Source organism: Ailuropoda melanoleuca, chromosome 12, assembly GCF_002007445.2.
Source record: "Ailuropoda melanoleuca isolate Jingjing chromosome 12, ASM200744v2, whole genome shotgun sequence".
NCBI lineage: Eukaryota > Metazoa > Chordata > Mammalia > Carnivora > Ursidae > Ailuropoda > Ailuropoda melanoleuca.
Genome location: NC_048229.1, coordinates 16462879 through 16485430, shown reverse-complemented (window position 1 = coordinate 16485430; position 22552 = coordinate 16462879). Strand labels below are relative to the sequence as shown.

The 22552-nt window shown below is 53.4% G+C and overlaps 1 protein-coding gene across 3 annotated transcripts in view; it reads right to left on the bottom strand.

Annotated features, from left to right (window-relative positions):
• WSCD2 (WSC domain containing 2) overlaps nt 1-22552 on the bottom strand; it is a 113841-nt gene that overhangs the window by 12448 nt on the left and 78841 nt on the right. For all 3 annotated transcript variants that reach the window (XM_034672371.1, XM_034672370.1, XM_034672369.1), the window contains exons 5-7: nt 12013-12134; nt 9344-9518; nt 2980-3144 (exon numbers count right to left, since the gene is read on the bottom strand). In XM_034672371.1, the coding sequence (XP_034528262.1) occupies nt 2980-3144; nt 9344-9518; nt 12013-12134 (462 nt within the window). The remainder of the gene's footprint in view (nt 1-2979; nt 3145-9343; nt 9519-12012; nt 12135-22552) is intronic.

Below are 22552 nucleotides of genomic sequence, written 5' to 3'. Positions count from 1 at the left end.
TCCAATCAATGGGCTCCTAGTGTCCTTCCCAAGGTCCCCTACAGCTGAACATCCTATCCAAGCTCTGTGGCTGGAGGGGTATTTCACACATGCAAATCTCAGCACACCTTCCTTAGCCTGAAATCCGTCCACACCCCACTCCCTGCCCGGCCTGCGGCCCCAGGATAATGTGCATTCAGGGGCTTTGCCCACCTGTCCTGGCTGCCCCTCCCGTGCCACATGCCCAAGCCCTCACCCTTCCCACCGCCCAACACCACCGAACTGGGTCATTGACCAACCACACGGTCTCCCCCTCCTGCTGCTGCTGCTCCCGTCTCTGGCCACCCCCATGGCCTCTGCCTGGGACTCCCTCCGCTCCTCTTGGGGGAGCCCCGTCCACTTTGGCACACCCCCACCCAAGACTGAATCACAAAATACATAAAGCACTCACCCCAGAGCTGGGCCCATGGCAGACATTCAATAAACACCCACGATACTTAGTAACAGTGGCATGACATATTTAGAGTAACAAGGACCACGATGAAGGAGGGCCCTGGGTACAAGATAAGGCAGGAGGACATGTGAGTCTGCCAGAGATCCTGCAAAAGGGGTGTGATCTGAAGCTTGGGGAGCAGGTTCCCAGGCAGAAGAGCCAGGATGGGGTGAGGGTGGGGACTGACGGTCCAGGGAGGGCAAAGCTGCGTGCACAGGGCTAGCGTGTTTCCGAACTACAAAGACCACCTCCTACCCGGAGTCTGATGTGCGAGTGGGGCAGCAGATCGGCCAGCCAGCGGGGGCAAATCCTCCCCCCACGCTCCACCCACCAGGGTTTGAGGACAAGAGTCTCTCAGCTGCAAAGGTGATGTGGGGACGGACTTGGGCTTAGCAGGACTGACTGATGCTATTTTAACACCATAGCCTCACACATCGTCTTATATTTTTTTCAAAACCACTGTGCATTCAGTATTGACATCCCTATATTATAAATGAAGAAACTGAACCTCAGAGAAATAAACAAATCTTGCCCAAGGTCCCATACCTGGTAACTAACAAGAGTTCAGTCTGAAGATTAATTGCCTGACTCCATCCTAAGCTTCCGTTTCCCTCTGCCTGAAGTTAGGAGGTTCAGTTAGATCAGAGGTGGTAATATCAGGCATGTAGCCCACCATCCCCCCTTCCACTCCCTCAACAGGCATCACTACCAGATTAAGGCACTTTGTTTCTGAAAGACAAGAGAACCTTAGAATCCTTCTTAACACATCAACCTGAAACAGGGATTCATTGGAATGGACAGGAGATGAAACCACTTTGCATCCCTGGACTGATGATCCTGAAAGAGGACCCCTTAACATTCTAGAATTCCATAAATAGGATTGTTGCCCCAGCCCCCAGGAAGGTCAGAATGTGGGCCAGACATGGGATGCCTCCTGAGTCTGCTTCTCCCTGCCACCCTCCAGGGTGATAAGCCAGAGAGATTCCAGACTCTGCCTGGGTTCCTCCCAGCAACCCCCACAAAGGCAGCACGACACAGCAGTTAAAAGCATAGATACAGTTAACAGCCAGGCGTGGGTTCAACTCCTGGTATAAGCATAACAAACCCTCCGCTTGGAGCCTCGAACATATTACATGCTCAATAAATGATCGCTTAAGCAGAAACTAAACTTTAATCAGTACACCAAACGTCGGGATTCTAAGGCAGACCCTACCCCCTGCTAACTCCATCCTTCAACCTGTCCTTTTTCATCCTTCTTGACCTTCCTCCCTCCCACTTCTCACCCTGAGAGAGACGCCCCTGGCTCTCCCTGAGCTGGGGTTCAGGGATGTCCACACCAGCTGCCCCCGGCCAGTGCCTGGCCCCCAAACCGTAGTAATCACAGCCTACATTGATCGCACACTTATTCTGTGTTAAGCGTATTACACGTAGCAACTGGTTAACTTTCACAATGACCTCACCAGGTACATACTGTGATCTCTGATTCGCGCATGATGACACAGGATCAGAGAGGTGCAGAAACTGGCTCAAAGTCACACAGCCAGGAAAGGGTCTTCATCTGCTTTGCAGACACAAAGACCCACAGCCACGGGCTGCCCCACATGTAGACAAAACCTCTCACAAACACAGCTGCTTCCCTGGTATCCCCCCGCCAGACCTGGGAGGGGGCATCACATCCAATGGGCGTTTCACCCACGATTTGAAGTTCCCCGGTAAGAATCCCCAGGGCTTTCTTGCCTGGATGATGGCAAGTGTAAGAATGCAGGCTTGAAACTGGGACACCCTAGGGGGTGATCCCTCACCAGCCCACTGAAAACAGTCTGTGTAACTTGGAGCAAGTTGCCTCTTCTCTGCAGGCCTCAGTTTTTGCATCTGGGAAATGGTACCACATGCTGGTCCCAGGGTTACTGTGCGGGGCTAAAAATGCAGCACCTAGCACAGCTCCTGGCACCTAGCAGGCGGCCAAGGAAGTCTGTGGCCTCGTGAACCTACCCGAAGCACCTGCACACAGCCGGCACTGCATAAATGCTTGCTGGGAGACCAAACTTAGGAAGTGCGTCCGGAACACAGCAGTGCTCGGTAAACCTCTGTGAGCAGAAGGAAAGTAAAGCACCCACACAAAAGATACCCCTGGCTTCGAGGTCGATAAGATGCCTGATGCATAGCAGGTGCTCAGTAAATGTCCCCCCAGATGAACCTAGTCCCCCCTCCCCCCCCCGTGTACAGCATAGAGGTGCTGGTCAATAAACGTGGGGAGGGACCTGCACAGAGTAGGTGCTCAAGAAACGTGTGCGGTGCCCTAACCAGAGAGAGAAGGTAGCACGCGCACAGTAGGTGCTCGATATATGTCCATTACTGAACAGACGCGGCGGAGCCAGGCTGCCAAGCACACAGTGGGGCTTAGCAGCCGTGCCCAGTGAGCTGAGAGGCACACAGTAGGTCCTCAGGAAGGCTTTCCCCGCCCCGCCCCATGGGTCCTCTCTGCTCCCCGCCCCCGGCCGCCTCACCTTTGTTGTAGAGAGAGCCGTCAAAATAGTAGCTCCCCGTGTAAACGCCCGTGGCCAGCTCGATGAGGTGGCGGGCCCACGTGTTGCCGGCGCCGGGGAAGCTGGCCAGGGCGACGAGCTGCTTGGACTTGGCTGGGAGGAACCTTCTGTCCATGCAGCGGTTGTCTGCAAAAGGCAGGACACAGTCAGGGGCAGGGGCGGACGGAGCCGGACCAGAGGGGACCGGGGTGTGAGTCCCGCGCCCCCCCCTTCCCAGCCATGCGGCCCAGGGCATGCGCCGGGACTCCTCCTGGGCCCACTTCCCCCTCGTGAAAAGGAGAAAAACAGTTCCTCGTGGCAGGGTTGACGTAAGGGTTGAATGAGATCATGGATGAGAAGGGATGATCACACAGCAGGGATTCAGTGAATGTCGGCTAGGAGGAAGCGTCTTCTCTCCTGCCTCAGTTTCCCCCCTAGCATGGGGAACCACTTTCTCATACCCCTCCCCCCAACCATCCTTTTCTCGAGATGAAAACCCTCCAATGGCATCCACCTACAAGGGGTCCGGTCCAGGGTTCTGACCTCGGCCTTGGCCCCCACACCCGGTGTGGCCCGGCTCGCGCACCCTCCCAGGCTCATCCCTCCCACCCGCCTGCCAGCCTCTGGGGTGCCTTCACTTCCTAGCTGTGCTCTGCTCCTTCCTGACCCAGCAGCACCCCCCGGGGTAGTAGGAGCCTTCGCTGCCTCCCACCTGCCTTTGCCAGCCAGACGCCTTCCTTCCCTGCCCCCTGCCCAATCAGCGCTGCCCGCCTTCCCTACTCCCGGGCTATCCTTCCCGAATGCTCTCTGTCCTCTCCTTGTTGCTCATCTCAGTTGTTACTTGAAGGAGGATTTGTTGATAATGCTCTTTGCTGATTCTCTGGCACTTTCCATATCCTCTGGCACAGAGGAGGGATAATATGTGAGTCTTGGATGGATGGACGGACAGATGTGTAGATGGGTGGGTGGAAGGATGGATACAATCGTGGATGGATGGAATGGATGGAACGGATGGATGGATGGAATGGATAGATGGATGGGTGAATGGATGGGCCGATGGGGAACGATAGTATTTACTTTGCAGGGATCTTGTAAGGATTGACATAATACATGTAATATGTTAATACGATAAAGTGCTCAAGTGAGATTTTTTTTTTAGCCTTCGTCCTCCTCATGTGTAAATGAGTTGGGGCTCTCTAGATTCTCTGGCTTTCAGAGTCCTCAGGATGCCCCTGTGGTCAGAGCCCCAACATCTCCCACTGCAGCCCCCCCCACCCCCCACCTCCAGAGTGAAGGCGGCACCATGATTTCTTTTGACCCCTAGAGATGCAAGGGAAGCTGAGGGAAGGACTCTGCAGTGGGAGAGGAGAGAATCCTAGATTGGGGGTTCCAGCCCTGCTTCCTCACTCTGAGCCAACAGCAGACAGCCCTGTCTCCCCTGCCACGGTTCCCCTGCCCCTGAGCCCACCAGACTGCCTGCCCTCCACACGGTCCTCCTTCCCTTCTCCTCCCGGGGGGGACAAGGGCTGTCCCCTGTTCCCATGCCTGGGTCCCCATCTCGATCCCCCCCCCAGTTGGTTCCATCATATCTGTGTTCACACATGAAAAAATCATGCCATCGTTACAAAAATCTCTTTGGAGGAACCACTCTCTGTCCTCACCCCATTCCCATCCCACCTCTGGCTGAGGTGTCCACACTCGCCATTCTGCGTTCTGCTGCTCCTTGCTCCCAGGGGCACCACTCTGGGCTCCGCCCCGCTCATGCACAGAGCCAGTCCACGCACAGAGCCGCTCCGCTCCATGCGGCCTCTGACGCCACCCCCCATCCTGCCCTTCACAGAATTCCTCCCAGGGTGCTCTCTCCTGTCCTGCAGGACCTGCCGTTACCGAGATCTTACTATGAGCCACACTGTGTCATAACAGCCCATCAAGGGAAACGTCTGAGTTCCTAAATTGAAATTTCAATTCTGCCACCTGTTTGCCCGGTGCCCTGGGAACAATGATGGGTCTGAGCCTCAGTTTCCTCACCTATAAAATGGGACTACTGACAACAGTGGTGCCCTCGGGAGGGTCACAGGAGGGAGGATGTGTTAACATGGGGCTCACACACTAGCAGTATCAACTGCACCACCTTGTGCTGCGGCTTCCAGCCAGGGGGCCCTAGCTCTTCCCACCCCCAGGCTCAATCTGTTCAGAGCAGACTTTGGAAAAAATAACATGGTCTTTGTCTTTGTTGACGCCAAGTACAGGTCGGAGAACGGTTCTCCTAGAAACACACTGCAGGGGCGCCTGGGTGGCACAGCGGTTAGGCGTCTGCCTTCGGCTCAGGGCGTGATCCCGGCGTTATGGGATCGACCCACATCAGGCTCCTGTGCTGTGAGCCTGCTTCTTCCTCTCCCACTCCCCCTGCTTGTGTTCCCTCTCTCGCTGTCTCTATCTCTGTAGAATAAATAAAATCTTTAAAAAAAAAAAAAAAAAAAAAAAAAAAAAAGAAACACACTGCAGAAAAAGCCTAGGTGTGTAACTTTCTTGGTTAGGTCTTATATTTTGATACGGGTATGGATTATCCAGTTGACCTTAAAATCCAGTTGACCCTTAAAATCTGTACATTTCACGCTATGTAAATGTTACTTAAAAAAAATCATTAGCGGGGTGCCTGGGGGCCTCCGTTGGTTAAGCTCAGGTCATGATCCCAGAATCCTGGGATCGAGCCCCACATCGGGCTCCTGGCTTAGCGGGGAGCCTGCTTCTCCCTCTGCCTGCCACTCACTCCCCCTGCTTGTGCACGCACTTGCGCTCTGTCAAATAAATAAAATCTTTTAAAAAATAGCAAAAATCAAAATTTTTAAAAATCAAAAATAGCAAATATTGAATTATAACTAATGATTTGTACACGGACATGTAACAATGGTTGCAACTTACAGTTGGCCCTCAAACAACCTGCCTGTGAACCGTGCGTGTCCACCACACACAGATTTCTTCTTTTAATAAATCCAGTGCGCCACCATGAATGTGTTTCCTTAAGGTTTTCTCCACATTTTCTTTTCTCTAGCTTGTTTACTGGGATACAGGGTATAATATAGGTAACATACAAAATATAGGTTAATGGACTATTGGTGTTAGCAGTATGCCTTCTTTTTTTTTTTTTTTTTTTTTTTTTTTTTTTTTAAAATTTTTTTTTTTTTTTNTTTATGTGACAGAGAGACAGCCAGCGAGAGAGGGAACACAGCAGGGGAGAGGGAGAGGAAGAAGCAGGCTCCCAGCCGAGGAGCCCGATGTGGGACTCGATCCCGGAACCCCGGGATCACGCCCTGAGCCGAAGGCAGTCGCTTTAACGACTGCGCTACCCAGGCGCCCCAGCAGTATGCCTTCTGATCAACAGCAGGCTATTAGGAGTTAAGTTTTTGGGGGGAGTCCAGAGATAAATGTGGGGTCTCCTGGCTGGCTTCGCTAGAAGAACATGCAAGTCTTGATCTCCAGCTTGTGAGTTCGAGCCTCATGCCGAGCACAGAGATTACTTAAAGCTAAATGGACTTCCAAAAAAAAAAAAAAAAAAAAAAAAAAAAAAAAAAAGTTAAGTGTGGATTTTTCAATGCATCAGGGGGTCATCACCGCCCTTGAGCCCCGTGTTGCTCAAGGGTCAACGGTGTTATGAAACACATGAAAAAAATAAGAAGGCTCGAGGGATGGTGAAACAGAGGGACGGCTGATCGAGTTAATATAACAAAACGCTGGCACACATAGAGTCTGTGGGATGTGTTATATGGGTGCTGACAGTGTTGACTCCAGTTTTGTTTTTTGTTTTTTTTTTGACATCTTTATCCCCATCATAAAATGTTGGGAGGGAGGGGGGAAAAAAAAAAAACCTGGCCCCTCAATTTCTCCAGAAAACAGTATTCTCCATTCAAATACTGCCTGGGAGGCCAAGACCACTCCAAGGTAAAGGCTGTTGTTTTCAGCCCGAAAGAGAAAGTTTATTTGTTGACTTCAGCCCCCAAAGAGAAAGCTTCATGAATCAAAGCACGTGCTGGAGGCAAAACCGTGTGCGGCTCTGGGAGCTTTGGAATCAGACGGAGCTGGGTCTTACTCCAAGGCAGTCATAGCCGAGCTGTGTGAGCAAGGCTCCGGCCCTCTCGGAACGCATTTCCTCCTGTAAGATGCGGCTACAGGATTAAATGGAGGGTTCAGGGGAAGCATTTTCAATATATACTGGGAAGCTGTGGTTCAGAACGCAGCCCAGGATCTACACCACCTGGGTCTGAAGCCCAGCGCTGCCCTGACCTCGCTGTGCCACTCGGGCCCAGCTACCCAACCTCTCTGTGCCAAGTTGTAACATAGTCGTTTTAGAGCTCCTGCAAATTTTAGAACATCTGTAAATGTGTAGAATTGCAAACCATCTATAAAATAGCAATAACAGCCGCACCTAGGTCATGGTGAGAACTGAATGAGTTAATTCGGTCTCAAGGGCTTGGACGGTACTTGGCGCACGGGAGGTGTTGGGAGAATTTCGTTCCCGGCAGGAACGTCAGCATTCAGCACACAGCAAATGCAGGATAAAGGGTAGTCATGATGGACCAGGCTCTTGCCAGTGTGAGGGACTGCAAACCTGACGTGGAAAAACTGGAGAACAGTAATGGCCTGGGGACGTGGCCCAGGGAATGAGCAAAGCCATCAATTAGGGCCTCTTTATCTGCTATTGAAAAGGCTCCAGTGTCTGTTCCGTCCACATCAAAGCCATTCACAGTCATGGAATAAATAATCTGTGCGTGACTCTCCCTTAGGCTAGGGGGACTTGGTTCTGCACAGAGTAACCAACACCTCCTAAACGCTAACGAATGTTCGTCCCTCCTCACTGGACTGTAAACAAAGCCAAGAGCCGCACTTACTAGATTCCCGCTCACTGGGCTCTTAGCAGGACTTCAGGCGCCACGGAAGGAGCCACAGGTGGCTGCCGCTGGTACCTCCATCGGACCAAACAGGAGACAAGCTCTTGAGGGGGCTGCCACTAGCTCTTTCAGCACCTTTGTGCCCATCAGAAAAAAGCACCCTCCCCTTCCTCTGGGTCGAGGCACTGCTATCCAGAGTGCAGAGCACGGGCTGGCTTTCGGGCACCACTTTTCCTACACATTGTGACTGTGCAGTGCCCAACTTGCCCAACCGTACACGGAGGCCCGGTCCCTGGGAGATGAAGAGGAGGTCTGGCCCAATCATGTTTTATTGGGTCTCCAGGCTTCAGGGGGTAGGGGGAGTGTTCTTGGCACTGTGGGCAGTTTTCTAACAAGGGCTTTGGGGTCTGAGACCTGAAAACAAATCACCCTTGTACATGTACAATTAAGGCCAGTTCCCAACCCCGGAGTCCTGCTTCTCCCACCTGGAAAACAGGGATGATGTTGCCCTGATTGTAGGCTTACTATATCATTCAACGAGCTGAGGCGGGACACAGGACCAGTGCATAGTAGGTGGTCAGCATATTCAGACACTGGGGTAACCCTTCAGGGGTTTCTTTCGGACTGAGTGTCTCAGCAAAGCACCGCTCCAAGTGCCACCCACCCTTTGTGATGCCTCGATCAGGGGAAATGGCTTGCGGCTAGAAATTTTATAAGCGGTGTGACCTCAGATCAGGCCCTTAACCGTTCCGTGTCAGTTCCCTGCCTGTAAAGCGGCCGTGATAATTATTCCCACCTCCTGGGAGAGCCTGCGGGATTCAGTGAGAAAGCATAAAGAACTCAACACAGACTCTGGCACCAATGAACATCCTCGAGAGACCCTCAGCACGGCCACCACCACAGACTGGCAGCCCCAAGAGACGGGAGAGGAGCCAAGCGGGAAGCAGAGGTCCCGCCAGCGAAGGGAGGAAGACAGAAGATGGAGAAAGAGATTTTATAAATACGCGCACAGAATCCTAGAATTGAAAGGGCTCCTGGAGGTCAACAATCTACAGCTGCATTTTGCAGATGGGGAAACTGAGGCCCAGAAAGGGGAAGTGACTTGCCCAGGATCCTGCCGCAGCTCTGGGTTGGTCACCCGGGTCCCCCACTTCCAGCCTAGCTGACATCACTCTCAATCTCACCGCCTCCGCTCCGGGAGATGAGCCACCAAGGTGGGGGCTCAGTAGGAGGGACAGAGACGAGGGTCTCCGGAACCCCACACCCCTTGCCTCGGGCCCTTGCCTCTGCTGCCCATCAGGATCGCTGAGCCAGGCCAAGTTCCCCAGCCCTGCCCTTGCCCCCTGCCCTCTGGCCTGAGCAGCCCGAGCGGGATGGGATGGGTTGGGCTGGCCGGGGAACCTCTGGGAGGGAAGCCACGGGAGAGCATCGGGGGGTCTGCTGGGGGAGCCCCGGCTTACCTTGGACCTGTGTCTGGTACACGATGAAGTAACGGGGAGTCCCGCAGCTCTCAAATTCCTCCGCGCTGCACTTCTGGGCACAGAGCTGCTCGTCCTCCCTCTCGTGGAGGGGAAATCGCGTGGTGGGGAACCCGCAGTGGCAGGCGGTGCCCGCAAGGGCCGCCAGTGGGTACTCCTGGAGGGGGAGACGGGAAGGAACAAAGTCGCTAAATCCCCGGACTGCCTAGACTCCCAATACAGGGCTGGCGTTCCTAACGTCCCCATCTCCACCGCTCTCCCCAGCCCGAGGGTCCCCAAACTTCACTTTGACGAGTTTGCCCCATTTGCGTACCTCCCCTGCTATCGTTGCTTTCCAGCTTAATTAAGGTATAATTGACAAATAAAACAAGCACTTTGGTACATTTCCACGCTGGAGATGCAAATACTATAGAAGGAAAACAATGTAATTACTTCCTAAGGAGGCATTCCGCCTGCCAAGACTCTGAGACCCCGTGGGCCCCGCTTTTCCTGCAGAGGGGAGATTAGCGGAGGGTGGAGAGGAGTTAAAGACACCTGAGCATGGAGACGGAGCTTCCTCCTGGAGGACTGGAAAGGAAACTGAGAAGAAATGGCTTCGCTCACCATCCTGCGCCCTGCCACTGAAATCCCCGGGTCTCAGAGGGACACGTAGCCCGCGCTTTGGGAAAAGCTGTCTGAGCCGGTTCTTTTAAGCCAAAGAGGATATGGAGCCCCACATGGGCGGGGCTCTTCGGGGGCACAGCTGCTCCTGCTTTATTGGTTCTGCGGAGCGGCTAAGGGTCTAAGCCGGAGGGCAGGGGGCTGTCCTTCGTCCGATTGGCCTCTTTGCAGACCCGCAGCCCTGAATCCTCCCCAATAGGAATAATACAGTAATAAACCAAGGTCACACCTCTGTGGCCAATCCAGCGAACTTTGCAAAATCGGTTCGGCTTCTTCCTAACACAGATTAAATAGGAACTTTACGTCTTAGCTGCAGAGCAGAGTCGGAGAGCGTGAGATGCCGGTAGGCAGGTGGGCCTGCGTGGGCCATGACCGATGGCCTACCAGCTGAAACATATCGAGCCTGTCTCCTCCCCTCCAGCCCATGCCACAGGCCGCTCTGTACCCCCGCCCACGTAAGGCCCTCAGTTTTTCTCCTGTGACCTCTAAGGAGATAAGAGGAAACTGGAAGAAGGAAGCTTGGCAAGGGGCCTTCCTCTCCACCCACACACCCTTGCTTCCCTCCAGTCCTGCGTATAGTCTGACCCTCTGTGATGCTGCTTTGCCCGTGACCTGTCTCCCGTGTTTGTGTCCCACCTGCAGCTGATCTGCAGGCCCGAGAGTCATCAGGGACTGAGGAGTGTCCACGGAGGGGCTGCCATGGGGGAGGGGCACCCCCGCCCGAGAGGGAAAGCTGGATCAAAAGCTGGTCAAACCTCCTCAATGTTAAGAACATCCCCCCTAACCTTCCAGGATGCCTCTCAGGAGCACAGCAAGCGCTCAGGAAATGCTTGCTGACTCGAAGTTGCCTGGCTGCCCTTGAATGGCTCTGGAAGCCTCTCTAGGGTAGCTCAGAAATTCAGAGTGTAGATGAGGACTCAGGCCCAGGTGTCAGCCCTGCTTGCTTGTGCTATGAGCTCGGGCAAGTGACTTCACCTGTCTGGGCGTTGGTTTTGCCATCTGTGAAATGGGGCTGAAAATCCTCAACTCCAAGCCTTCACGTGAGAGGTAAACTGAGACCCATGGTGAAGATGGCTGCAGGGAGGACGTGCTCGGTAAGCAACAGCCTCCTGGCATTCCCGCGAGGTGCTTGTGGACCGGGAGACTCGGTGAGGGTTGAGCCAAGCAGGGCAACTCAGAGCAGGTGGGGCATTCGGGAGTTGGGGTACAGGCTTGAGCACCCGGCTGGAGCGACAAGGCAGGCCCCCAGCAAATGCCAGCATCTATGAGGACGGACACCACACCTGGTTGGCTCTGCATTCCCAGCACGGAGCACAGGGGCCTGGCACAAAGTCGATTCTCGGTAGATACTAGCCAAGCAGCTGAATGAAATGGGCAACCACAAAGGGGTAGTTCTTTGGCACCTCATGTAATGAGCTCATCTTGAAAGAAGGATGGAGCTCCTCAGACATCACTGAGTGCCTAGGCCTGCTCTGGGTATTGGGAGAGCACCAGTGTTCAAGGCCACAAGCCCTATTCTTGTGGAGTTGACTGGTGAGGGAGGAAGGATCTCAGGCTGAGACGGGACCCACAGATCATCTAGTCCAATTCCAATCCAACACCCAAAGTTCTGGAAGCCACACCTGCCCTGACTCTACTTGCATGCCTCCAGTGACGGGGAGCTAACTCTGTCCCACAGTGGGGCTGCCCTTGCTTTCCCTGCCAATCTTCCACTCACACTTGTGGGCCCAAGTTAGAATGATACCCTCATTCCTGAGCACTGCTGATGATTAGAACAAACCCACCTCCTCAGAGGGAAAGAAATCGACCCCAAGTAACTTCTACCCATTAGAATCACATAAAACCACTGTGTCCCTTGCCCGTGTCACAGATCACAGAAGTGACCCCTGCACCCTGGCTGGGCCGCTGCCTCTCCAGCCAAGCCCTCCCCTTCCTGCAGCCATTCCACACCGCCCCTCCCCGGAGTTCTGTGAGCAGGACCCCGGGCTCACCTTCTCAGTGCAGAGGTCCACGCACTTGTCCACGGACATGTTCGGCATGGCGGCCGTCACGGGCAAGGCCAGGGAGAGGTTGTCGGGCCTGCGGAAGCAGCCTCGGAAGACCGCGCTTCCATCTGGAGCGCCGGAGGGAAAAGCGGTAGTCAGATCTCGGCGGGAGAACCACTTCTGCAGAAAGCACTTTATTTTTTTTTTTAAAGATTTTATTTATTTGAGAAAGAAAGAGCACCTGCGCCAGCGGGGGGCAGGGCAGTGGGAGAGAGAGAAGCAGACTCCCTGCGGAGCAAGGAACCCAATGCGGGGCTCGATCCCAGGACCCTGCGATCATGACCTGAGCCGAAGGCAGAGGCTTCACCCACTGAGCCACCCAGGCATCCCCAGAAAGTGCTTTTAAATGAAAGCCCAGAGAAGGCAAGAGTCTTGCCCAAGGTCACACAGTGAACCAAAGTGGACACTAATCAGCTAATCGTTCCAAGTGCTCTCCTCAGCCCTGGTGTCTCTGTCGACAGCCCAGGTCGCTGAGCTGTTCTTGCAGGGCACATCATTCCCTTGTCTTTGGCAACCTTCCTGGGTCTTGCCTCCTCCTGGTCAACAACAGTTACCCCCTATTCAGGGACGTGACAGATGTCACGGAGGATTTTCACGATCGCCATCAGGAGACGGCCGTTTGAGGATCGAGGGAAGTGAGGTCCCGGGAGCTGTCCCGTCCGTCCCTCCTCACAGCACCGAGTGTCCTCTCCCTCCCACCCTCCTGGGTGTTTGGGGAGAAGTCCTGGGCCTCACATGTCTCTGCCCACCAGTGCCGAGCACCCAGGAGCTACAAGGGACCGACCTGCGGGAGGGACTGCCCTGAAGATAAGCGAATTGGGAAACACCCCAGGCACACGACAGAACATCTGTGGAGGCCACGGCAGTCACCCCAAAACACTACTCAGATATTGCCTTGGGACAGGTTTACTAGAAGCAGAACCAGAGATGGTGTTGGACTGAGATGCACTCTCAGGAGGGGACCGGGGCGGGGAGCAGGACAGGGCAGGAGCTAAGCGAGCATGTGACCTCGGGGGCTAGGTTCCACCCCGAGCCTAGGGGATGAGCTGTCCCACGGTCGGTCCCACTGCAAGGAACGGGGCCCGGCCCTGGCCCTGTGTCCCCCCCACCCCCGCCAGCACATCAGTTCTTGGCTGTGGGACATTAGGTCCTAGAGGGTCTGCTCCTCTTGGGCCAGCGGTCATTTTCACTCCAGGGGGCAGGTGTGAACCACTGGCCGCCCACAGTCACCCAGGGAAAGGGGGTTTGGGTGGGCCCCTGTGGCACCTGCTCTGGGTGTACCCCAAGATTTATGAATAAGGATGTTCAAGATGGCATTTATTTATAGCAATGCGTGAAAGACGGGAACAGCCTAGGTGTCCAATGACGAAATGCTGGACAGATAAAGTGCGGAGTGACAGGACAATGGGGCTCTGTGCCCCCATCAAGAGCAAATGCTATTCAGCGGTACCATAGAGAGAGGATGTGTTCAAGAGGTTAAATATAAACTGAGACTATGAAACTCCCCATATGATATCAATTTTATATAAAAATTCTCTCTCAATATTAATCTCTAGAAGGACCTAGACTAACACGTTGATAACCACGGTCATCTCTGAAGAGCAAGCGTGAGGGTTGCTTTTGTTGTTGTTTTTTAAAGATTTTATTTATTTATTTGAGAGAGAGAACAAGAACTGGGGAGTTACAGAGGGAGAGTGGGGGACGCAGATTTCCCACTGAGCAGGGAGCCCGACAACGGGCTCCATCCCACGACCCCAAGATCATGACCTGAGCCGAAGGCAGACGCTTTAACTGAGTGAACTACCCAGGCGCCCCATGATGGTGGCTTTAGGGCAACATGGCTAGGCTACGGCGCCCTGTTGTTTGATCAAACCTACGTCTAGGTGTGGCCGTGAAGGTTATTTTGTAGATGTGACTAACAGTTATACTTACTGGACTTTAGGGAGAGTTACAGGAGATCACCCTTCAGCACGTGGGTGGGCCTCGTCCAATCAGTGGAAGGCCTCCCGAGCAAAACCTGAGGTTTCCCAGAGCAGAAGGAATTCTGCCTCAAGGCTGCAGCATTAACTGCGATCTGAGTTCCCAGCCTGCTGGTCTGCCCTACACATCTCAGGCTTGCCAGCTTCCACAACTGCATGAGCCAACTCCTTAAATAAATCTTCTAACATATATGTAACTCCTACACGCTCTGTTTCTCTGGAGAACGCTAATAGAGCAGCATTACAGGCAATTTTTATTTCCATCTTTTTAAAACCTTTTCTAGCTTTTTCTACAGTGAATATGTATTTTTAATGTAATTAAGACAAGTTTAAAAAAAAAAAAAACCAGGGGCCCCTGGGTGTCTGAATCGGTGAAGTGTCTGCCTTCAGCTCAGGTCATGATCCCGGGGGCTTGGGATCGAGTCCCCCATCGGGCTCCTGCTCAGCAGGGAATCAGCTTCTCCCTCTGCCACTCCCCCTGCTTGTGCTCGGTCTCTTGCTGGCTCTCTCTCTCCCCCACCCTCTAATAAATAAATCTTTTAAAAAGATTTTTTGTAGGGGCGCCTGGGCGGCTCGGTCAGTTAAGCATCAGACTCTTGATCGGAGCTCAGTTCGTGATCTCAGTTTCGTGAGATCGAGCCCTGTGTCAGGCTCCGCGATCAGCACAGAGTCTGCTTGGGATTCTCTCTCTCCCTCTGTACCTCCCGCCATGCTCACTCACTCTCTCTCTGAAATAAATAAATCTTTTAAAAAAATTTTTTTAAATGCCCCTGTCAAATTTATCAAAAGGCTCATGATGCCCATTTAAAATTGAGGTCAGCTGTTCTCAAACTGGAGTTGCATGAACCTTTCCAGAACACAGCTGTCACATAAAACCAAGGACGCCGTTCACACAGCTCAGATCAAAACCAGAAGCACAGAAATAGGTGTCATTTACTGAGTGCCTACCACGTGTGATCTACTCTGCTGGGAACTTTACTGACATCATCTCACTGCCCTTTCTGGAAAACTCTGCGAGGTCTGGAGTAAACTCTGGTTGTGCAGCTGAGAGAAGTAGGGCTCAGACAGGGAGGTTACGGGGCAAACCTAAGGACCCCACTGTTGGCAAGAACATCTCAGAAACAAAATGTCAGCCTTTGGGATAAAAGGAAGCAAGTTGCAAAAACCATGTCCCTCCATCTCTGTCCGTCTCCGGGTCTGTCTGCAGCATCGAACCAACCAGCTGGGACCCACACGTACGTTGACGTTTGTGTGCAGGGGAAAGGACGTGGAATTGCTCCCGGGGCAGAAGGATGGTGGAGGAGGGGTAGGGAGAGAGTTTGGGAGCAATGGTTTTAAATGTCAGCTGTCACCCTAGGGATTATTTCTACCACCTGGCACCCAGTAGCCCGAAGTCGCTCCTGGCAGAGGCAAACCTAGCAAACTGAGAAGACATCTGGAATTTGCGTAAACGGCTAATTTCCAGAGCACGCCGTAGGCTCACACCATCCAGTCCTCTCTCCCCCGCTGTCCTCAGCCATTGCTCCAGGCTGGTGAGGGACCTGGCGGTGGCTGTAGTAGCTGGGGGTGGTCAGGGTGCTGAGGTCCCCCAGGCCTCAGTTTCCCCACGTATAAATAGCAGAGAGGTGGACAGACGACACAGATTCTCTTCTGTATAGGGCAGCACTCCACCCCCCCCAAGGGAGGAACCGTCAAACCCCAAATGCCACTAGTGTCCCAGCCCGTGGCCCAGGGTGCTCAGAGGGAAGCCCTAGAAAGTCATCAGTCACCCTGAGGAAGATTCGATGATGCTCAGAGAAACGTGCCATCCAAGGTGAGGCCAGGGAGGGAGTCGGCATTTGAGCTGAAGATTCATGGCTACGAGATGGGACGCCCAACACAGGCGTGCGGACCCTCACTTAACCGGAAAACTCCATTAGCTGGAGGCCCACTCTGGTCCCAGGGCAGAGAGACACTGCCTTGCTTCTAAAGCAGGGAGCTTGCCTTCTCTCTTCAACTCTTGCTACCACTGATTGAGCCCCCGCTGATGCCAGACTCCATGCCGGGTGCCTGGCCTCCACTTCGTCTTCCCAGCAGTCCCCGGGGTACATGCTGCGGCTCCCCCCATTTTGGGGGGATGGGGGGCCGGGGACTCAAGGAGTCTCTCTGCCTTCCAGCATCACCAAGCTGTCCAGGGATAGAGTGAAACGAAGCCAGGTCTCTCTGTCTCCCAAGTTCCTGCTTCTTCCAATAGGAACGATGCTGTTACGACGATCGGGTGCTTACAGGAAGATCGATGTACGGCAGGTATCACCGTGACTCCCGAGTACCGGCCACGCTGCCGTCTGCCGGGAAACCGGCTGAGCCGCTCCCACGTGTGGCCTTGTTCAGCACTCGCATGACCTTGGTGGTATGCATATCCCTATTTGTACGGATGCAGAAACAAGGCTCAGAAGGCTGAAACCCCCTGACACAAGTCAGCCAGCGTAGAAAAGGCACGGCTGATTCTGGAATCGGAGGGAGACACGTCCTCCACTCTGGGTGGTCTTATCGGCTGCTCTCTGGGTGCCAGCCCTACAACAAAGGTCTCATGCTCCCCATTATACAGAAGGGGAAACTGAGGCTCAGAGGAGGAGAGCGACTTGCCCAAGGGCACACAGCTGACAAGGAGAGGCTTCTGGATTCTGAACCCACGCATGTCTGAGCTCCAAGGCCTCACACACTCTGGGCTGTCCCACTTTAAGCAGCCTCCACTCCCCCCCCCAGACCTCGTATTAGCCTTTGCAGAACACACTGTGACCCCTGTTTGGTCCCTCCTGCCCTTCACACTCACTCCACTTTGACCACAATCATTCACAAAGTCAAAGCCGTCACTGTGGGACGTCTTGACACTGGAGTCAGATTTTCTTTAAGTACCAAGAAAAAACGCCCAGCTCTTGACTCTGAGTCTCCAAAACCATATTCGAATTATTAACCTTCCTCTTTCCCACCGGGATTCTATTCAAGAGACCATCCTATACCCCGCTGGGTCATGGCCGAGGCCGGGAGGGTTGCTACGGGAAATCATTCCGGGGGTTGAGGCTCAGGGAGGCCCCTTTGGGCCTAGGGCAGGCCTGGGGATACTGTAGAGATCTGAAGTCCATCACCTCCTTCCCTTTATGTGGTTGCCTCCTGAACTCCCCTACCACTCCCCTGAGACCGTGCAGGGGAAGGCAGCGTTGTGTTAGAAGGGGTCAAGGGTGGGGGCGCCTGGGTGGCACAAAGGTTAAACGTCTGCCTTCAGCTCAGGGTGTGATCCCGGCGTTATGGGATCGAGCCCCACATCAGGCTCCTCCACTATGAGCCTGCTTCTTCCTCTCCCACTCCCCCTGCTTGTGTTCCCTCTCTCGCTGGCTGTCTCTATCTCTGTTGAATAAATAAATAAAATCTTTAAATAAAAAAAAAAAGGGGTCAAGGGTGGCAGACTGGGGCTGGGAGTAGGACCTCCACCATGGGGTGGAAAGGTGATCTCTCAGGTGTTGCCTGGCAACCACATAGCTAAGAAGAGGGCTCTGTCTCTCCTAGCAGAAGGCCAGGCCGAGCCTCAGCCAACCTCCCACCAGACAGGCTCAATGCCACCAGGGGCTAGGCATTCCCAAAAGTCCCCTGAACAGCCAGCACCTAGGTTCCGGCAGATAGGTCTGTTTACCCAGTGCACCATGCAAGAAAGAGGAACAGGAGGGGGCAGGTCTCTCTCCCGGAGCCCAGCCCAGAAGAAGTCCCTCCCCAGGATGCTGAGAGCATGGGGACCATCCCCCCTGGAGCTCACAGCCAGGCACTACTGGTATCTGTCTGGGTCCTGTGTATCACGGGACCTGACAGACAAGTCTCTGGACAGCAGTGTGTCTCTCCCCATGGGCATGTGAGAGCTGATGTCCACCCACAGTGGTCTCTGGGGTCACCCCTGCATCCTCTTGCAGATGTGAGTAACTGAGGTCACTGGGGCATCACTCAGGGTCCTGCGAGCCCACACATGCATCTGGACCCCCCTGGTCAAATGCTCTGCCCTCCATCACCCCAGCCCAATGCCTATGTCTGGGACTTCAGCTGCTGACGGGGCCATATCAGCATGCACCTGCAGGGGCTCTTGAGGGGCTTGGCCCTGACCCAGGGGCTCCGGAAGAGGCTGTCCAGTCTGGCCCCACACCTGAAAGCCACAGTACTTCACTGGAACTGACGAAGGTCTGTGGACCGTCTCCTTGCTGCCCGCCCTTAGACTTAAAAGGAAAAGCAGGTGGAGAAGAAGTTGAATCTCTTCCCTGCCATCTCTCCATGTGACTTCCTCCCCCTGGCCTGGACACCGAGACGCCAGGCTGTCTTCAGGCAGCCTGACTCCGAGGGTGGGAAGAGGGAGGAAGATTCTGTCAGCCCAGCCCCACTGAGGTCGTCTCCCTTTGACATTTAAGCATTTGCTAATGAGTCCCTGACCCTCCCAGCTTACAGAGCTGAATGCTCTGAAGAGCAAATAAGGTGAGGTTTTCAGAGAACGAAGGAGCTAGATGGGATCGGAGGCAGTGGTGTGAGTCTCTCTTTGGGCAAAGTGTGAGCTAGGGGCAGGGGAGGGGGGGACCCGGTGTGGGAAGGCGGTTCCAGGAGCAGCTGACCTGTTGGGTGTGGGGTCTTCCTAAAGTCCTGCCCATTCCACTTTCTGGGGAAACCACCTGGTCACTGGGGGCTTCGTGATGTCTGGCCGAAAGGTGGGGCTCCCAGGGATCTGGAAAGCATGCTTTGGCGATTGGAACATGGAGAATACCCATGATGGCCAAGGCCTCTCCCACCACTCTCAGTTCCGCCATCTATAAAACGGGCCACCTGGATCTCCCCAGGAGAGACCCTCTCACTACGTATGTCGGCAAATGAAGGAGAGCTGGCCAGCCTGGGTCCCTTGACCATCCTAACACGCTTCTGTGACAGAATTTTCCACTTCCACGGCAGTGGGTAGACGCCTTCCTGTTTGCAAAAAGCCCTGGTGCCCAGCAGAAAGGGAACTGGTTTTAAATTCAGACAGACCTGGGCCAGATACTGACTAAGCTGTGTGTCCTTGGGCAGAGGTCTTCACCTCCCGAGACTCGGTTTCCCCATCTGTAAACGGGGATCATATCTGCACCACATGATGAGGGTAAAAGTCCACGCCATGGTATTTACGGTGACTGAGACCCAAGCAGGACTCAGCATCGCTCCCAGCTCCCTTTTCCTTCGCTCGTCCGTGATACGTGAAAGGTGGCTGGATCCTGCACAGCAGCCACTGTCAGTGCCCCAAAGAGCCCCTGGCACTCCCTATCCTGATACAGACGGACAATGACCGACAATAAACAGCCAGGACTCAGTCTTAGGGCCTGTGAAGAATGGGCCGGACCTGCCAAAGGGTTCCTCTCCCCAGGAGCCCCCCTCAGCCAATGACGGGGGAGTGTGGGAGGGGAAACACTCAGCTTCCTGCCCTCCGGTGGGACACCTCTGAAGCACGTTCCCCACCGTCTCCCAGAGCTCTGCAGCGGGATTAAACTTTTGCTGTCCTCAGTGGTGATCCGCTTTGTAAAGGAGCTTGTAAGGGCTCCCTCCCTTGTCTCACCTCGTCTTTCCACTACAAGTGCATCCTCGGCTGGCTTCCCGAGCAAACCAAGGGTCACAGCCTTGCCTCTGGGGAACCCAGCTTAAAATGTCTTTGGATCTTGAAGCATTTTTAATCCACAAGGGAAATCCCCCCCATGGAGTTCAGGGCCATTGCTCTTCCCAGCCTGCAGTCTGTGAGAACAGTGCGCCAGGAGCTGTGCAGTGTCCAGCCTCTGGAAAATGGCAGTGACCCTGGGTAGCGTCTTCCTCGTGACCAACACTAAAGACCAACAGAACATCAGCTGTTCGCTCTACGTCACTAGTGTTGCACGTTACACGTACTGTATCCCAGTTAACGCTCACAGCGATCCGCGAGGCTGGCCGGACTATTATCCTGTTTTGCAGGTGGGGACTCTGAGACGTCATGCGAATTCAGTGGCTTTTCCAGGTCATCACAGCTAGTGGGGAGCAGAGTTGGGATGTGACCCCCAACCTGCTTACCATCTCATCTTGGTTTCCCACCCCCCTGCCATTCTGCGGGAGGCCTGCCAGATTCTCACAGGGCTGGGGGCTCCAGAGACCCCACACCAGCCCCCTGAATTTCCCAGAAACCCTCTCAGGCCCCGCAGTGGGAGTCCAGGCATCACAAAAGCCCATGCCCCACATTCTGATCATGTCAGCTCTTCATTGCCGGGCCAGCTGGGATGGTGCGTGACCTCGGCAGCTTGAGGCTTTTACTAGCAAGAGGTGAGCAGAGCAACTGTTTGGCAACTCTCTTTGCTGGGGACAGATGAAGAACAGCCGGAACCAGCTGCAAGTGTCTCTGAAGCCCTACCATCTCTTTGTTCTGGGGCTTCGCAAAAATGAGGTACATGTCACCAGGCGTCAGCTTAAAGGCAGGTGTGGAAGAGTTCCCCTTGGTTTGAAAGAGGCCACCACCCCCTGGGTAATTAGGCCAGGCTCTACTGCATTAAAGATGCCAGCGAGGAGGGAAGGCAGTGAGCTGGGAGCTGTTAACGGCTACCTATAACCAGAGAGAGATTACACAAAGAGCCTAACTGTCCGAGAATTCAAACCAGCTATTTTTAGGCATCACCAAAGGCTCCTATGGGCTGTTGCAAATTCAGATAGCATGAAGGGTGCTGCTTGGAGTGCACTGAAGAGTTTTCATTTGAGGAAGAAAGGGGCATCACAACTGCTCGATAACGCTGTGCTAGGTGTTTTCTCGATTTTATCTCGCTTGGTGGTCACAGCCACCTTTAAACGTTGGAATTGTCCCCATTTTATAGATGGGCCACTTGAGGCTCAGAGAGTCAGCAGCCTGGCCAAAGGCAACATGGCAAGTAAGTGAGATAGCTGGGATAGAAACAAGGTCTGTCTGAGTTCAAGACCTACATTGTCCCTATCATAGCCTTTGTGGACTTTGCCGAAGGGATAAGAGCAAACCAATTCCTCCCCATCGTGATGCAGAAAAAAATTTTTCTAGCTATCATCTCCTTGAACCTACACAGCAGAACTCCTAAGGCCCCTTATAAATTATAAAATGCAGGGGTCCCGGGCACATATCAAGGGGAAGGAGAGACCTCCAGAAGTGGCAAAGGAGGAGCTACGGATAGTCCCTCCAGCCAGCGTGACTTAAGACGATCATCTGCTGCTCCCCTTGGCAGAAATGGTTGGAATGGAGTTATCAATGAGCATAACACAAGCACAACACAAAACTCCCCTTCTAACTTTCAAAGACAACAAGTTGCCAAACTCACAGTACACAAAATACACTGTAAATTGTGGACCCTAAGTCAAGGATCTATTTTTTTCCCCACGATCATGTAATACTTCTACCCTAATAATACTTCATAATACTTCCACCAAGACAGAAAACAAAAAACAAGAGGAAAATGTGCTGAGCCCTGGGAGAAGCTGGTTTGTCTGCAGTTCTGGGGTTTTTAGGTAGGACTACGGGACGGTCAGCACCATGGACAGCCGCCCAATGGGCCCAACGCGTGTATATATAGGTTGAATGCAGTTCTAAGAAACCTTGTAACAGAAATCTTGCAAGAATCTTTCAGGCAAATGGAATTTCTTGCAACATCCTATAAAGCCTTAATGTTCTCAAATCACTGGCAGGTCTCTGCCCCTGGGAGAAGAGCTACACTTGCTGACACATTTAGCAAACTTCTGTGAAAGATGTAATCCAACCAAGAAGGAAGTCCGTTTCTCGCTTCTTTGTAACAAGAGCAAAGAGTCTATGTGCCTGAGAGTCTCGTGTCAAGGAAGAAGAGCAGGGTGCCTGCAGACATTTGCTCTGCCAACCTTTTAATGCTCTCGATACTGTAGGAGCATTCCATTACCTCAGGAACACGTAGGCTGCCTCCCTACGCAAGGCGAATGCCCCACCGGAGTGGAGCTTGGAGATAATAAGCCTCCTTTAGATCTTTCCAATCATTAAGAATTCTGTGCCTCTGCTCAGGGAAACACAATTAGGGCACAGTGTTAATACCAACTAATGACTATACAAATGGAGTCTGGTTTCTACCATACCTGTTTCCTGGTGCATTTGCTCATTTCCCTGCCTAATGTTGTGTGCCAGTAACTTGGAAGGCCTCCCTTTCTGATTTATTTGTATATAAATCAGATCCAGAAATGGGAAGCTGAAGGTGCCACTGGGTCAGAGCAAAGACACTGGCGATTCTGTTTTGCTTCGAGTCACCAAATGGGGCAGAAGGAGAGATCAGAGGTCAGGGAAAGTAGAAGGTAAGCTAGATCCAAGGAGTTCTTCCAAAAGAGAGGAGATGAGGTCCAGAATCCAATACAAGAGGTCAAGGTGTCTACAGCACCCAAACATGGGTTCCAGCCCATGCTCAGTTCCTAGGAAGGACTGTGGCCTTTGAAAAATCATGCTTGCTCATCATTTCCTGAAGTCGCCTTTACACTTCTGCACA